The 18,257-nt window shown below is 44.2% G+C and overlaps 1 protein-coding gene across 2 annotated transcripts in view; it reads left to right on the top strand.

Moving 5' to 3' along the window:
* Positions 1 to 18,257, top strand: part of LOC112221032 (alpha-1,3-mannosyl-glycoprotein 4-beta-N-acetylglucosaminyltransferase B) — a 169,547-nt gene that overhangs the window by 73,226 nt on the left and 78,064 nt on the right. For both annotated transcript variants that reach the window (XM_042303147.1, XM_024383097.2), the window contains exons 2-4: positions 5,717 to 5,896; positions 6,174 to 6,317; positions 7,419 to 7,552. In XM_042303147.1, the coding sequence (XP_042159081.1) occupies positions 5,717 to 5,896; positions 6,174 to 6,317; positions 7,419 to 7,552 (458 nt within the window). The remainder of the gene's footprint in view (positions 1 to 5,716; positions 5,897 to 6,173; positions 6,318 to 7,418; positions 7,553 to 18,257) is intronic.

Raw genomic sequence — 18,257 nt, 5'->3', positions numbered from 1 at the left:
CACGTCCATCGCGGTCACACACACACACATGCATCACGTACATTCACACCCAGACACGTCCATCGCGGTCACACACACACACATGCATCACGTACATTCACACCCAGACACGTCCATTGCGGTCACACACACACACATGCATCACGTACATTCACACCCAGACACGTCCATCGTGGTCACACACACACACATGCATCACGTACATTCACACCCAGACACGTCCATCGCGGTCACACACCTCAGGCATTTCCAATCCTCTTCCTTCCCCATATCCCTACGGAAAGAATTTTCCAGAGACAAAGTCATTTTCACTGTGACAATCTGTGTGTGTGACGGGGCTCGTGGTCAGGCAGCGGATTTTGTTGTGTTAGAATGTGTGTGTGTGTGTGTGTGAGCGATATGGCTGCTCTTTTAGTCATTGACTAAGCTGGGATTAGGTTTGGGTGACTTTCTTGGCTCTGGGCCCTCTGGTGGTCTTCAATAGACTACAGGAGAGAGACAGACTGATTTACTATGGACTTAAACCCACCCCAGTGGAAGTGAACGTGTTTGAGTGGGTTGGGGTGTTTTAGTAGTGTGTGTGTGTGTATGTGTATGTGTATGTGTGCGTGTGTATGTGTGTGTGCTCAAGTGTGTGTGTGTGTGTGTGTGTGTGTGTGTGTGTGTGTGTGTGTGTGTGTGTGTGTGTGTGTGTGTGTGTGTGTGTGTGTGTGTGTGTGTGTGTGTGTGTGTGTGTGTGTGTGTGTGTGTCAATGTGTAAGTTGAGTGGGTTGGTGTGTTTCAGTTTTAAGTGTGTGTCAGAAGTGTTGCTATTGAGGACAGTGGGTATGCAGAGTGGATTAAATGACCTCAGTCTTTGTTGATACGTGTGTTTGATGGACCACTAATCTAGGATTACTGTGTATTAGTCTGTTTCAGGCTGAGTACAGTGAATTAGTTTATCGCTTTGTTGGTTTTAGTGTGTCAATCGCAAACCTCTCAGATGAGTTCGATCTTTCACCGTGTTATGACTATTTATTGATGTATCTTCAGATCATCAGTTATAGGCCTTTGTGTAAAAGTAACTATCCGTTTACCTCTAAGAAGTAAACAACAGGAACAGGAAAGGCCGATGGAGCATCTAGAATGATGATCTCACCAACCATCAACACTACCAGGCTCATGTTACTGTTAGACATATACATTCCATGTGCTGAACTGTGACTCTCTCACTACCTTGGCTGGATGTGTACATGTGTACTTCTAGTGTGAGTAACTTAGTAGTGTGAGTAGTTTGGTTTCAGTCTTTCCTAGTTTTAATACTGCTTTTGGTACTTGTCTTTAAAAGGGTTTTTCTTTACGAGATACAGCTGAAGCACAATGTCTAAATAACATAAATGTTGACCCCATCCTCATATGAATTCAGAGGGTTTTAGAGACAAATGGAAAAAGAGGCAGGAAAACCATCTGAAGTCTTGATGAATCCCCTTGTATTCAGTGAATATTGCATTGGCCTGATCTGTTGAATAGAGAGAGAAACAGGTCTTCAGTCTTGATAATCCCCTATGTAGTGATGTCTGCAGTTGTGTAGATTTGACCTGTTGTGGATGCTGACGTCAATCACTAGGTAATGATATCATTTTGCTGATTGTCTATTTGTTAAAGAATGTAAGATGCGTAGTAGCTGATTGGGTCCTATTGTGGAGGGCTTTTGGAAAGGTCTTTAAATCCTAGGTGATGCATGCACAGGTGTGCGCAATCACAAACACACAAACAACCACGGACACCCACAACCACAGACACTCACACACACACAAACACAGCTATAGGTCAAAGGTTAAGACAGATTGAAGACGGGTTTCTATTTCCGATGATCCTCTAAGGCCCCAGACCTGAAGAACCATCCAATGAGAATCATATTTGCTTGATTGACTTACATTCACTAGCTATCACTAGCTTATACAGTGCTTTCGGGAAGTATTCAGACCCCTTGACTTTTTCCACATTTTGTTACGTTACAGCCTTACTCTAAAATGGATTGAATTGTTTGTTTTTTCATCAACAATCTACACACAATACCCCATAATGACAAAGCAAAAACAGGTTTTTAGGAATGTTTGCTAATTTATAAAAAATAAAAACCTGAAATATGACATTTACTCAGTATTCAGACCCTTTACTCAGTTGAAGCACCATTGGCAGTGATTATAGCCTTGAGTCTTCTTGGGTAGGACACTACAAGCTTGGCACACCTGTATTTGGGGAGTTTCTCCCGTTCTTCTCTGCAGATCCTCTCAACCTCTGTCAGGTTGGATGGGGAATGTTGCTGAACAACTCTTTTCAGGTGTCTCCAGCGACGTTCAATCTGGTTCATGTCCGGACTCTGGCTGGTCCACTCAAGGACATCATTTCTTTACCTACCTATTGTTCACCTAATACCTTTTTTGCACTATTGGTTAGAGCCTGTAAGTAAGCATTACACTGTAAGGTCTACACCTGTTGTATTTGGCGCACATGAAAAATAAACAAAGCACCCCCACAACATGATGCTGCCACCCCTGTGCTTCACGGTTGGGATGGTGTTCTTTGGCTTTCCTCCAGCATCTTCACAAGGTCCTTTGCTGTTGTTCTGGGATTGATGTGCACTTTTCACACCAAAGTACATTCATCTCTAGGAGACTGAACTTGTCTTCTACCTGAGCAGTATGACGGCTGCGTGGTCCCATGGTGTTTATACTTGCGTACTATTGTCTGTACAGATGAACGTGGTACCTTCAGGTGTTTGGAAATTGCTCCCAAGGATGAACCATGCTTGACAATTTTTTCTGAGGTCTTGGCAGATTTCTTTTGATTTTCCCATGATGTCAAGCAAAGAGGCACTGAGTTTGAAGGTAGGCCTTGAAATACATCCACAGGTACACCTCCAATGGACTCAAATTATGTCAATTAGCCTATCAGAAGCTTCTAAAGAACTGACATCATTTTATGGAATTTTCCTAGCTGTTTAAATGCACAGTCAACTTAGTGTATGTTAGCTTCTGACCCACTGGAATTGTGATACAGTGAATTATAAGTGAAATAATCTGTCTGTAAACAATTTTTGGAAAAATGACTTGTGTCATGCACAAGGTAGATGTCCTAACTGACTTACCAAAACTATAGTTTGTTAACAAGAAATGTTTGGAGTGGTTGAAAAATGAGTTTTAATGACTCCAACCTAAGTGTAAGTAAACTTCCGACTTCAACTGTATATAGAAAGGTGTGTGCCTTTCCAAATCATGTCCAATCAATTGAATTTACCACAGGTGGACTGCAATCAAGTTGTGTAAACTTGTCAAGGATGATCAATGGAAACAAGATGCATCTGAGCTCAATTTCAAGTCTCATAGCAACAGGTCTGAACACTTACGTAATGAAGGTATTTCTGTTTGTTTTTTTAATACATTTGCAAAAAATTCTACAAAACTTTTTAGAATATTTTTTTTTAGAATAAGGCTATAACCTATCAAAATGTGTAAAAAGTCCAGATGTCTGAATACTTTCCAATTGCACTGTACATCACTGGTCTGTGTCTGTGTACAATGTATACAATCAGAAAATAAGAGTAACATAACGCACACACACCCCTACAAAATAACACACTGTGCATTTACACACATCTCTCTCTCTCTCTCTCTCTCTCTCTCTCTCTCACGCACGCACGCACGCCAGAAGCAGGTCATGATGAGGTTAGTCCTTTGCATAGTGTAATATATTCCAGAGCCATGCATTATGCATTATGTTCCTTATTGTTTTGCATCGATGCAGCATGCTGCCACCCATCTAGATGGGCTCTGTAATCACTTAATACACAACCGTCCAGTGATTAACATCATTAAGATACAGGAGATAAATAATTATGCAGAATGATAATTAAAACTCCACATTAGGATGGGGGAAGTGTGTGTGTGTGTGACTAGATTTTGCAACTAGCTCTCACGGTCTCATGCCAAAATTAGACGTTCATCCATGTTTCTCAAACGTTTCGGTTTCCACGTCATCTCCCGATGTCCTTAAGACATGGATGGACGTCGAATACGGACTTGTATCACGGGTGACTTGGCAGAGATTTTGTGTGGGAGTGTTCGCTTCCTCTCTTTCTGTCTTTATCTGCATCTACGCAAATTGGTATTTGGTATTTTATTAGGATCCCCATCAGCTATTGCAAAAGCAGCAGCTACTCTTCCTGGGGTCCACAGATCACAACCTCAGAGTGTGGTAACATACTCACACACAAACATAGACACACACAATCTTCTTCACCATACCACATTTTGGCAAGGCATTCTCTGAGTGATTGCTCGTGTTGTCTCTTTGGGGTTTTGCCACACTCGAGAAAACAAGAGAGATGGACCTGAGAGAGCAAGACTGATGGAGAGCAGAAGAGAGGGAGTGAGAACCACCGATAGAGAGGGGAAAAGGAGAAATAATCTTAACACAGTGTTGCAATATGTCGACATCGTCCCCTAGCAGTCCCTAATACTATCAATGCTTTAGAGAGCCAAACTCAGGTGTTGAGCCTGTGTGTCATCATATCTGTTGCCACAGCGGGATTTTTGTTTCCCCAGCCTCATGCTATTAGACACTCTATCTCTCTTCTACACTTTCATCTCTCTCCTGGCACTTTCCTCCCCACTCTCCTCTCTACTTTCTTCCCTAATTTCCTCTCTAATTTCCTCCCTACTTTCCTCCCTAATTTCCACAAGAAGTGTATAGGCGTGACAAAATTCCCGAGAGCGAAAGAACTTTGTCTCAAAAACAAGTTCCACCATAGCTGTCAGCATAGACGGCTATTCCACCCCTGTTCCCTTTTTTGATTATGTAATATTGCTTGATTTTTGACTGCCTCTCAGTAGGTGTGTACAATTTATTGGATTGTCTTTGTACCTTTCCACTTAAAGTCCCTGCTGTCCCATCTCAAGCCTGAGTTGCTGTACGGTTAACGAGGTGTGTATCAGGGCTAGGTGATGTCAGGGATTACGCCGGGGTTTAGGTTCAGATAGCATTAGTGAAACACAAGTCCCATGTCTCCTGAGATTTCGCTTTTTTTCTGCTCTCTCTCTCTCTCCCACCCGCTTCAATTTGACGTGATCTGCAGAGCTGTACGTGTCCTGTGTGTCTGTGTGTGTGTCAATCCCAAGGTGTGTGTATGCATATCTAGTGCTGTGCGTAACCATGCGTGGGCATGTGCTTGCGTGAGTGAGTGAGTGAGTGAGTGTGTGCGTGTGTGTGTGTGTGTTCAGTTCGGAGAGAGGGCATCTAGCATAGAGTATCGAGCAGCAGCAGTATAACCCTGTTCTCTTTTATTAGAGAGCAACGGGAAGAGGAATAATGAGAAAAAGGAAGGTGGAATAGAGGAGGGGAGGAATGAGTGAGAGCAGCTTAGAGAGGGAGGTCTGTGACCTGGAAACACCTGCTCTGCTTCCCAAAATGTCACCCTGTGTAGTCCATTACTTTTGAGGCTGTCCATAGCAGATTTATATCATACTCTGTTGTTCACAGAATATCCTTGCAACATGTCGTTAAATATATGTATTATGTTATTCGTATGCTTTATGAGCAGTGAATGTATTGGCCTTCAAGGAGTCGAAACCTTGTAATATTATGCACAATTGCAAATCACAGAAGAAAGTTAATAAGATTCAAGAGAACTCTAACACTTTTATTTAACAAACCACTCTCCCTCCTCTCTCTGTAGGTGATGTGGTGGACATTTACCAGCGGGAGTTTTTGGCCCTGAGAGAGCGTCTGCACTCTGCCGAGCAGGAGAACCTGAAGCGATCCAAGGAGCTCAACCTGGTGCTGGACGAGATCAAGAGGGCCATCGCTGAAAAGCAGGCCCTTAGGGACATCAATCGCACCTGGGCCAGCCTATCTGGTAAGAGGAGAAACTCATTTGAACCAGTCAGAAGCAGTAAGAGTTAATCAGAACCAGTCAAAACCAGCCAGCGCTATTCAGAACCAGTTGGAGGTAGTCAGAGCTTGTCAGAACCAGTCCGAACAAATCAGATTTTTACATTTTGACCCCATTCCGACCCCTGTGTGTTTGTGCGTGCATTCGTGTGTATAAAAAAAAATTGTGTGTGTGCGCTCCGCGTCTGTGTGCGTGCATTCGTCCGTGTGTGTGGTGTGTGCATGTATTCGTTGTGTGATAGATGAGACCAAGCTGAAGCTGTGGAACGTGACGACCAGTAAGAATGTGCTCCAGCTGCCCAGTATCTTCCATCACCTGCCCCATCTCCTTGCGAAGGAGAGCAGCCTGCAGCCTGCTGTGCACGTGGGCCAGGGACGCACCGGGGGTCAGTACACACACATACACGTTCATCCCCCATCCTTTCCTAGTTCCACCTCTTCCCACCCTTCCTCTGACAACAGTACCAGTGTGCTCTGTCCTGCATTGGTTATTTCTCCTTTCATCACCTCCCTCTCTGGCTCTCTGTCCAGCATTGGTTATTTCTCCCTTCATCACCTCCCTCTCTGGCTCTCTGCCCCACTGTGGCTGTACCAGTAGCCCAGTTAGACTTCCCCCTCCCTGGAGAGCGAGCCTCCTAACCCCCCACCCTCCACCCCACCCCATAAACCTCCACTCCCCTGGAGAGGCCGTCCAAACTCTCCAGACAGCCAGCTAGACTCTCAAAGGGGCCAATTGTGTGTGTGTGTGTGTGTGTGTGTGTGTGTGTGTGTGTGTGTGTGTGTGTGTGTGTGTGTGTGTGTGTGTGTGTGTGTGTGTGTGTGTGTGTGTGTGTGTGTGTGTGTGTGTGTGTGTGTGTGTGTGATTTACGTTTAGGCCACCAAACCCACGTCCATGAGGGTACCTTGTAGAGCGCGAGCCAGGACTTTACCGCTAGCTCCCCTCTAGTAATTGCAGTACGTTTTATGGGCGTAATAAATGGAAAAGACGGCCACTAGGGTCTACTTATGTTAGCTCACAATGGGAGAGGAGGGGAGGAAGAGTACAGGGTTGTAGAATCAACTGTTGCTGCACAAACATGGCTATTGATTTGGACTTCCTCCCTAAGAGAATGGGAAGTTGGTAAAAAATACCTGAATTGTAGTTCGCCTTGACTATTTATTATTCTCTTGCATTTGATCAGTCATTGCAGGGCATTGTTATTTTTCTTGTGCAGAATGTGTTGACAACATTGTACTATTGTACTATTGTGCTTGTAAGTCCTTCAACTACTCTCCCCTACCCATACTCCCTCCAGCCATATTCTCATTTCTCTCTCTCCTCGTCTAGTTAGCTTTCTTTCTCACCCTCTCTTCTTCCCCCTCTCTTCAGAAAACAAGTGTTGTTGTGAAATATATACTGACTGGCTCATTCCACCCAATCTAGCACATCATTGGTTCCTTCCCTCCCTGTACTGATTGTGATCGGTCTGTGTGTGTGTCTGTCACAGTGTCGATCGTGATGGGCGTGCCCAGTGTGAAGAGGGAGGTCCACTCGTACCTGACGGACACCCTCAGCTCTCTGATGACAGAGCTCAGTGCGGCAGAGAAGGAGGACTGTGTCATTGTGGTCTTCATAGCTGAGGTGAGATAAAACCAGACATGTTTGTGTTCTGCTATGACGTCTCTGCCCTCTGTAGTCCCTTCACAAGCTTTTGATGTTATTCAGTGAACTCTGTCTGTCTGTGTGTGTGTGTGTGTGTGTGTGTGTGTGTGTGTGTGTGTGTGTGTGTGTGTGTGTGTGTGTGTGTGTGTGTGTGTGTGAGTGAGTGGTGAGTGAGTGAGTGAGTGAGTGAGTGAGTGAGTGAGTGAGTGAGTGAGTGAGTGAGTGAGTGAGTGAGTGAGTGAGTGAGTGAGTGAGTGAGTGAGTGAGTGAGTGAGTGAGTGAGTGAGTGAGTGAGTGAGTGAGTGAGTGAGTGAGTGAGTGAGTGAGAGAGAGAGAGAGAGAAGTTGACAGAAAAAAGCTGAAACACCCGACTGTTTTCATCTCTCCAAGAGGCTGGCGTGTGCTATATTAGGCTCCGTACAACACCAGACCTCCCCCCACCTCCTTCCTCAGGTGTTTCCACATGTATTTATTAAGGATCCCCATTAGCTCCTCTTCCTGGGGTCCAGCAAAATAAAGGCAGTTATACAATTTGAGAAACATTACAATACACAACTGATTTCACAACAGATAAAGTGTGTGCCCTCATGTCCCTACTCCACTACCTCATAACTGCAACACAAATCCATGTGTACGTGTGTGTATTGTGCGTATGTTATCTTGTGCCAGACAGCTCGGTGTGCCAGACAGCTCGGTGCGTTCAACATGTCAATACTTCCCACAAATGCAAGTAGTGATGAAGTCAATCTCTTCTACACTGTGAAACAGGAGAGAATGACATGCTTATTATTCATGTTAGCATATTATTCATTTCTGTGTACAATCATGGCCAAAAGTTTTGAGAATGACACAAATATTAATTTCCATGAAGTTTGCTGCTTCAGTGTCTTTAGATATTTTTGTCAGATGTTACTATAGAATACTGAAGTATAATTACAAGCATTTCATAAGTGTCAAAGGCTTTTATTGACAATTACATGAAGTTGATGCAAAGAGTCAAGATTTGCAGTGTTGACCCTTCTTTTTCAAGACCTCTGCAATCCACCCTGGCATGCTGTCAATTAACTTCTGGGCCACTGATTGCAGCCCATTCTTGCATAATCAATGCTTGGAGTTTGTCAGAATTTGTGGGGTTTTGTTTGTCCACCCGCCTCTTGAGGATTGACCACAAGTTCTCAATGGGATTAAGATCTGGGGAGTTTCCTGGCCATGGACCCAAAATATCAATGTTTTGTTCCCCATGCCACTTAGTTATCACTTTTGCCTTATGGCAAGGTGCTCCACCATGCTGGAAAAGGCATTGTTCGTCACCAAACTGTTTCTGGATGGTTGGGAGAAGTTGCTCTCGCAGGATGTGTTGGTACCATTCTTTATTCATGGCTGTGTTCTTCGGAAAAATTGTGAGTGAGCCCACTCCCTTGGCTGAGAAGCAACCCCACACATGAATGGTCTCAGGATGCTTTACTGTTGGCATGACACAGGACTGATGGTAGCGCTCACCTTGTTTTCTCCGGACAAGCTTTTTTCCTGATGCCCCAAACAATCGGAAAGGGGATTCATCAGAGAAAATGACTTTACCCCTGTCCTCATCAGTCCAATCCCTGTACCTTTTGCAGAATATCAGTCTGTTCCTGATGTTTTTCCTGGAGAGAAGTGGCTTCTTTGCTGCCCTTATTGACACCAGGCCATCCTCCAAAAGTCTTTGCCTCACTGTGCGTGCAGATGCACTCACACCTGCACTCTGCCAATCCTGAGCAAGCTCTGTACTGGTGGTGCCCCGATCCCGCAGCTGAATCAACTTTAGGAGACGGTTCTGGCGCTTGCTGGACTTTCTTGGGCGCCCTGAATCTTTCTTCAAAACAATCGAACCGCTCTCCTTGAAGTTCTTGATGATCCGATAAATGGTTGATTTAGGTGCAATCTTACTGGCAGCAATATCCTTGCCTGTGAAGCCCTTTTTGTGCAAAGCAATGATGACGGTACATGTTTCCTTGCAGGTAACCATGGTTGACAGATGAAGAACAATGATTCCAAGCACCACCCTCCTTTTGAAGCTTCCAGTTAGTTAATCGAACTCAAACAGCATGACAGAGTGATCTCCGGCCTTGTCCTCGTCAACACTCACACCTGTGTTAACGAGAGAATCACTGACATGATGTCAGCTGGTCCTTTTTTGGCAGGGCTGAAATGCAGTGGGAATGTTTTTGGGGGATTCAGTTCCTTTGCATGGCAAAGAGGGACTTTGCAATGAATTACAATTCATCTGATCACTCTTCATAACATTCTGGAGTATATGCAAATTGCCATCATACAAACTGAGGCATTAACTGAAAATTAATATTTGTGTCATTCTCAAAACTTTTGGCCACAGCCATGCTGCCCTGTTCTGAGCCAATTGCAATTTTCCTAAGTCCCTCTTTGTTGCACCTGACCACACGACTGAACAATAGTCCAGGTGTGACAAAACTAGGGCCTGTAGGACCTGCCTTGTTGATAGTGCTGTTACAAAGGCAGAGCAGCAATTTGTTATGGACAAACTTCTCCCCTTCTTAGCTTCTGTTGTATCAATATGTGTCAAGTGCAGCGTCTGGTTGCACCTCATTACACACCAGACCATTCAAATATTCAGCAAATATTCAACAACATAGGAATCACTACAAGACGTATTGTATGACCTCTTATACACTATATTAGGCCCAGCCTTTGGAACTTTGGTTTTCCTAGATTTGGCTACTGTATTGTGATCACTACATCCAATGGATTTGGATACTGCTTTAAAGCAAATTTCTGCAGCATTAGTAAAAATGTGGTTGATGATTTAATTCCTAAGTTGTTTGTAACTACCCTGGTAGGTTGACTGATAACCTGAACCAGGTTTCAGGCACTAGTTACAGTTTGAAGCTTTCTCTTGAGTTGGCAGCCTGATGAAAGCCGGTCAATATTTAAATCACCCAAAAAATATAATTCTCTGTTAACATCACTTGGTGGTCTATAGCATCTTCCCACCAGAATGGGCTTTAGGTGAGGCCGATGAACCTGTAGCTATATTACTTCAACATTATTTAACATGAGATCCTCTCTAGGCTTTACAGGAATGTGGTTCTGAATATAAACGACCACCTTTGGCATTTCTGTCCTTCTGTAGATCTTATAACCATGTATTGCTACTACTGTATCATCAAAGGTGTTATCTAAGTGAGTTTCAGAGATTGTCAGAATAGGAATATCATCTGTTACTAGCAAACTACTCATTTCATGAACCTTGTTTCTTAAACTGCATATGTTAACGTATGCTATTTGTAGCACTTTTCTGGGATGCTTAGTTGTTTTTATTGCTTTACTGGGAAGGTAGACATGCTCATGTTATTTATTGTTAGTGCAGGGTGAGCTGTACACAGTGGACTTCCTACTAGGGCACACCGCCTCAGTGCTAACAGTATCACTCTGGTTCATAAAATCAAATAAAATGTATTTGTCACATACACATGGTTAGCAGATGTTAATGCAAGTGTAGCGAAATGCCTGTGCTTCTAGTTCCGGCCATGCAGTAATATCTAACAAGTAATACAGTGCCTTGCGAAAGTATTCGGCCCCCTTGAACTTTGCGACCTTTTGCCACATTTCAGGCTTCAAACATAAAGATATAAAACTGTATTTTTTTGTGAAGAATCAATAACAAGTGGGACACAATCATGAAGTGGAACGACATTTATTGGATATTTCAAACTTTTTTAACAAATCAAAAACTGAAAAAATGGTCGTTGATGATCTTTTTGGCCTTCCTGTGACATCGGGTGGTGTAGGTGTCCTGGAGGGCAGGTAGTTTGCACCCGGTGATGCGTTGTGCAGACCTCACTACCCTCTGGAGAGCCTTCCGGTTATGGGTGGAGCAACTGCCGTACCAGGCGGTGATACAGCCCGGCAGGATGCTCTCGATTGTGCATCTGTAGAAGTTTGTGAGTGTTTTTGGTGACAAGCCAAATTTCTTCAGCCTCCTGAGGTTGAAGAGGCGCTGCTGCACCTTCTTTACCATGCTGTCTGTGTGGGTGGACCATTTCAGTTTGTCCGTGATGTGTACGCCAAGGAACTTAAAACTCTCCACCCTCTCCACTACTGTCCCGTCAATGTAGATAGGGGGCTGCTCCCTCTGTTGTTTCCTGAAGTCCACGATCATCTCCTTTGTTTGACATTGAGTGTGAGGTTATTTTCCTAACACCACACTACGAGGGCCCTCGCCTCCTCCCTGTAGGCCGTCTCAACATTGTTGGTAATCAAGCCTACCACTGTAGTGTCGTCTGCAAACTTGATGATTGAGTTGGAGGCGTGCATGGCCACGCAGTCGTGGGTGAACAGGAGAGGGCTAAGAACGCACCCTTGTGGGGACCCAGTGTTGAAGATTAGCTGGGTGGAGATGTTGTTACCTACCCTCACCACCTGGGGGCAGCCCATCAAAGTCCAGGACCCAGTTGCACAGGGCGGGGTCAAGACCCAGGGTCTCGAGCTTGATGATGAGTTTGGAGGGTACTATGGTGTTAAATGCTGAGCTGTAATCGATGAACAGCATTCTTACATAGGTATTCCTCTTGTCCAGATGGATTAGGGCAGTGTGCAGTGTGATGGCGATTGCATCGTCTGTGGCCCTATTGGGGCGGTAAGCAAATTGGAGTGGGTCTAGGGTGTCAGGTAGGGTGGAGGTGATATGGTCCTTGACTAGTCTCTCAAAGTACTTCATGATGACGGACGTGAGTGCTACAGGGCGGTAGTCATTTAGCTCAGTTACCTTAGCTTTCTTGGGACAGGAACAATGGTGGCAGACTGGGATAAGGATTGATTGAATATGTCTGTAAACACACCAGCCAGCTGGTCTGCGCATGCTCTGAGGACGCGGCCAGGGATGCCGTCTGGGCCTGCAGCCTTGCGAGGGTTAACACGTTTAAATGTTTTACTCACATTGGCTACAGTGAAGGAGAGCCCGCAGGTTTTGGTAGCGGGCCTTGTCAGTGGCATTGTATTGTCTTCAAAGCGAGCAAAAAAGTTGTTTAGTCTGTCTGGGAGCAGGACATCGTGGTCCGCGACAGTGCTGGTTTTTCTTTTGGAGTCCGTGATTGACTGTAGACCCTGCCACATTCCTGGGAGGAGATCCCCCCAGTGTTGAGGATCTCCTCCCCGCTGATCCTCAACACTGGGGCCCCACAAGGGTGCGTTCTGAGCCCTCTCCTGTACTCCCTGTTCACCCACGACTGCGTGGCCACGCACGCCTCCAACTCAATCATCAAGTTTGCGGACGACACAACAGTGGTAGACTTGATTACCAACAACGACGAGACGGCCTACAGGGAGGAGGTGAGGGCCCTCGGAGTGTGGTGTCAGGAAAATAACCTCACACTCAACGTCAACAAAACTAAGGAGATGATTGTGGACTTCAGGAAACAGCAGAGGGAACACCCCCCTATCCACATCGATGGAACAGTAGTAGAGAGGGTAGCAAGTTTTAAGTTCCTCGGCATACACATCACAGACAAACTGAATTGGTCCACTCACACAGACAGCATCGTGAAGAAGGCGCAGCAGCGCCTCTTCAACCTCAGGAGGCTGAAGAAATTCGGCTTGTCACCAAAAGCACTCACAAACTTCTACAGATGCACAATCGAGAGCATCCTGGTGGGCTGTATCACCGCCTGGTACGGCAACTGCTCCGCCCTCAACTGTAAGGCTCTCCAGAGGGTAGTGAGGTCTGCTCAACGCATCACCGGGGGCAAACTACCTGCCCTCCAGGACACCTACACCACCCGATGTTACAGGAAGGCCATAAAGATCATCAAGGACATCAACCACCCGAGCCACTGCCTGTTCACCCCGCTATCATCCAGAAGGCGAGGTCAGTACAGGTGCATCAAAGCTGGGACCGAGAGACTGAAAAACAGCTTCTATCTCAAGGCCATCAGACTGTTAAACAGCCACCACTAACATTGAGTGGCTGCTGCCAACACACTGACACTGACTCAACTCCAGCCACTTTAATAATGGGAATTGATGGGAAATGATGTAAATATATCACTAGCCACTTTAAACAATGCTACCTTATATAATGTTACTTACCCTACATTATTCATCTCATATGCATACGTATATACTGTACTCTATATCATCGACTGTATCCTTATGTAATACATGTATCACTAGCCACTTTAACTATGCCACTTTGTTTACATACTCATCTCATATGTATATACTGTACTCGATACCATCTACTGTATCTTGCCTATGCTGCTCTGTACCATCACTCATTCATATATCCTTATGTACATATTCTTTATCTCCTTACACTGTGTATAAGACAGTAGTTTTGGAATTGTTAGTTAGATTACTTGTTGGTTATTACTGCATTGTCGGAACTAGAAGCACAAGCATTTCGCTACACTCGCATTAACATCTGCTAACCATGTGTATGTGACAAATAAAATTTGATTTGATTTGATTTGTCTGAGCCGTTGAATTGCGACTTCACTTTGTCTCTCTACTGACGCTTAGCTTGTTTGATTGCCTTGCAGAGGGAATAGCTACACTGTTTGTATTCGGTCATGTTTCCGGTCACCTTGTCCTGATTAAAAGCTGTGGTTCGCGGGTTCAGTTTTGCGCGATTGCATGATTACTGCATGCAATAGCTGTGGGATCAGTAGAGGCATTCAGGGCAGTAAGAGGGACATAAATTAGGTTACTTACATTGTGTCTTCCAACGCCCCTGGGATAATGTAAATTTGCTGAAGCATTATGACAACTCAGTGACACAAGCTAGGCTTGGGTCATTGATAAGTCATTGTCTCAGCCTTACAATGCTGTGAAAGGATCCAGGAACCCAAATGATTTGGGTGGATCCCATCCAACTCAAAATATGAGCTTTGTTTCCAGAAGCTATCAAAATTGTCAATAAATGTGACACCCACAAAGCTGCAATAGTCTCGTAGCCAGTTATGGAGGGCGAAAAGTCTACTGAACCGTTCAATGCCCAGATTTAGAGAGGGCGAGGGCCAGATATTATGGGGCATTGGTTGGTGTCAAGTAGTGACCCAATCTGTTCTTTAAAATCCATCTTCAACTGTTCTGAGCTGCCCTTCATAATGTCATTGAATCCCACTTGAACTATGAAAGACTCAATTTCGTGATGCTGGTTTAAAATGTTTGGCAGCAGCTTATTGATGTCATGTAAAGTTTTTGCTCCAGGGATTGAGACATTTCTCACCATTGAACTGCCCAAAACAACGGCCTGAGAAGGGAATTGAGAAATCCACCCATTCCCACCCAATGTGTGCTTGGATGTTTGACTGTGTCACACCCTGACCATAGTTTGCTTTGTATGTTTCTATGTTTTGGTTGGTCAGGGTGTGATCTGAGTGGGCATTCTATGTTGGATGTCTTGTTTGTCTATTTCTATGTCTGGCCTGATATGGTTCTCAATCAGAGGCAGGTGTTAGTCATTGTCTCTGATTGGGAACCTTATTTAGGTAGCCTGGGTTTCACTGTGTGTTTGTGGGTGATTGTTCCTGTCTCTGTGTTTTGCACCAGATGGGACTGTTTTAGGTTTTCTCACGTTTGTTGTTTTTGTTAGTTATCTCATGTGTAGTGTCTTTATAAATTAAAGAACATGAATAACCACCACGCTGCATTTTGGTCCGCCTCTACTTCACCTAAAGAAAACCGTTACAGACTGCATACACACGCGTTCATGTGTGTGTCTGTATGTATCTATAAAGGACAGGGATCTGAAGAGCTAATGAATGACGCTAACCCAGGCTACTGCCTCTACCACACACACATCCCCTCTTGATCCCCTAATAGTCTAGACACTAATCATCGCTAACTCCTATAACCCTAAAGCTATCATTCCCATATGACCGATGCTAAGGTAATTAGCGAAAGTGAACAGGCTAGCCTCACAGATAGGCCTATGTGTGTTCACTGGAGTTCATTGTGAAGAAACCCTAATCATGTAAAAGGGTTGTTTAAGTCCAAAGGACACATTACTAGAAGGAGCCCTGTTGTGATGTGTGTGTGTATGTGTGTGTGTGCGCGCGCCCTTCCCAGTGCATTGCTCTCCCCTGCTGTCAGTATGTGACCATATGAATATTCTAAGCAGTTGCATTTGCTCAACTACAGTAATAACACACAGAACTAAACAAATATAATGCATACCATTTTGTTCCATTGTCTTGCGGTGGGTTAGTTGAACTTGCTGACTGAGTTGGGCTACTACAGTATGGCCTTGGTCGTCTGGCTAGCTGGTACCTACATCACTGTACTAGATAGGATTCTACTTGACTGTTGCACATTATAAACTGGGTTGTTCGAGCCCTGAATGCTGATTGGCTGGAAGCCCTGGTAAAGTATATCAGACCAAATACCACGGGTATGACACAAAATTACTTAGTAACCAGTGTATAATATCAATAATTGCACCTCCAAGGTTTGTGGTATACAGCCAATATAACACGGCTGTATCCGGGCTGTATACCACACCCCCTCGGGCCTTATTGCTTAATTATACAACGTTATGCAATTATACAATTCCCATTGTCTATCCTGCCCATGGTATACTCGACAACATACACATGGCCACATTCATAAAAAGTGCCATTGTTTACGTCATTACCTAACAACGTACAACCACCACCACCACTACCACCACCACCACAGATCTACCGTCTCATCTTCCCAGCCATGCAATTTATAATCTTGTTCTCCACTGTAAAAAGCATCTAAACATTATCTCCAACAGTGTTCCAATATTGAAATTTGATCTCAAGCTGTCCCATAGTAATGAGCGTGTCGGGACAAGACAGACAGGCAGCTTTTCTCAGCTAGTTGAAATCATTCATCAGCATCATTTTTATGGATATATACAAAGACATATCAAGATAAAAACAGGTCAAACAAAACTAAATGCAGCTAGTTTTCTGTCTTTCCCGGCTTCAGTCAGAAGTGATTGTGTTAGCTGTATAGTTGGCTAGCTAGCAAGAGGGGTAAGAGCCTCCATTGCAACTGTTTGACATAGCAACCTGCAAAGTTCTGGAACTATCAACCATGCTTGGGTAGTTTTGCTTTAGATGGCAGTCAATACGAATAGAACTAGCGACCAGAGAATGCCTTACATTGCACTTGACAACCAGTGTTAGTGAATGTAGCATCACGTTTTGTGAAATAATCTTGCAATGCTGGTAACTCGTTGTATAAAAGCAATAATACCATCGAGTTCATGTGTTATGAGCTTTTTTCATGCAGATCCACTGCATGGCTGGGCAATGCCACGATTTAGAGAGGGCAGAGGGCCAGATATTATGGGGCGTTTGTTGGTGTCAAGTAGTGACCCAATCTGTTGAATGGCTACTATACTGTAGCCATTCAATTAAGTATGGCTACAGTATAGGGCTGTATATTAACTGTACATTAAGCTAGACACGTCCCACTGGCTGAACACACGCTGTCAGCCAACAGTTGTCAACCTCAATGAATAATCTGAGGTCATGTTTCTCACCTCTCTGGATGTGGTACATTTAAGTGATAATGCCAGAGAAGCCAGTGTTTGGAGTATATATTGGCACTATACAGTATATTGGCACGGGTGTGTTTTGGCCAGAGACGAAGTCGAGGGCTGGCAAACCGTGCCAATATATCCTCCAAACACTGGTTTCGAGGGCATAATCACTTTTATGCAATGGGTTACCAACATATTCAAATAATGATTGACATATTTTCATTAAATTGTTTTACTTTTTATTAATTTATTTGTACTATTTAATCCTTCCACAAGATGTAGTCCCGACACAAATCTAGGGTTGCTACCCAAGCCGGCTGGTCATTCGTTCTATTGGTTCGGTTGCCAGAGACGCGACCCAGTTGTTCAGTCTTTTTGTTCTGAATCTATGGACGCGACCCAGTCGTTTGTTCTTAATGTTCCATTGTCATACTGGCTAGCAACATTCTTATCCCTAGCTTGCTAGCGAGCAAACTACGGCTAACTTACAATTACATCAAACAGTGCAGACAGAATAACAACAGTCGCTGCATTTGTTTAAGCTCTTTTCTAGTGACATTTATTTGGATACATCCATAACAACGAGCTAATGAGGCACGATTTCGCCTGCCATAGAGAATGTGCTCTCTCGTTAGGACACTGTTGTTCAGAGGAGCTAGCCAACAACACAGCTAACACAATCACTTCAAACTGAAGCTGGTAAGACTGCAAAGTAGCTGCACTTCATTTCATTTAACCTTTTTTCAACTGACATTTTTTTGCATATAACCATAAAAATGATGCCAGCTGATTCATGAGTGGCTGAAAAACACTGCCTGCCTCTCTCTCTCTCGTCCCGACTTCCGACCCCGACACGTTCATTACTATGGGATAGTTGGATATCGAATTAATATTGAAACAATGTTGCAAATGTCGGCGAGACAGATAGCAATGTTTATACAAACCTCCGCTGTTGAAAAGTAAATGTTAGTTTAAAAGTAATGTGAGATAATGTTTAGATGCTTTTTATAGCGGAGATGAAGTTTATAACTTCACTGCCTGGGCTGATGAGACAGTGGATTGCGCAGTCAGATGAAACAAAGTAAATAGGCATTTTAAGGTCAAAGATTTAGCCGGTGGTAACTTGTGGAAAAGACACCGGCTGGAATGCGCTTT

This window comes from Oncorhynchus tshawytscha, linkage group LG21, assembly GCF_018296145.1.
Source record: "Oncorhynchus tshawytscha isolate Ot180627B linkage group LG21, Otsh_v2.0, whole genome shotgun sequence".
Taxonomy (NCBI): Eukaryota; Metazoa; Chordata; class Actinopteri; order Salmoniformes; family Salmonidae; genus Oncorhynchus; species Oncorhynchus tshawytscha.
Note: the sequence above shows the minus strand (reverse complement) of the source record. Positions and strands in the feature narration are given on the sequence as shown.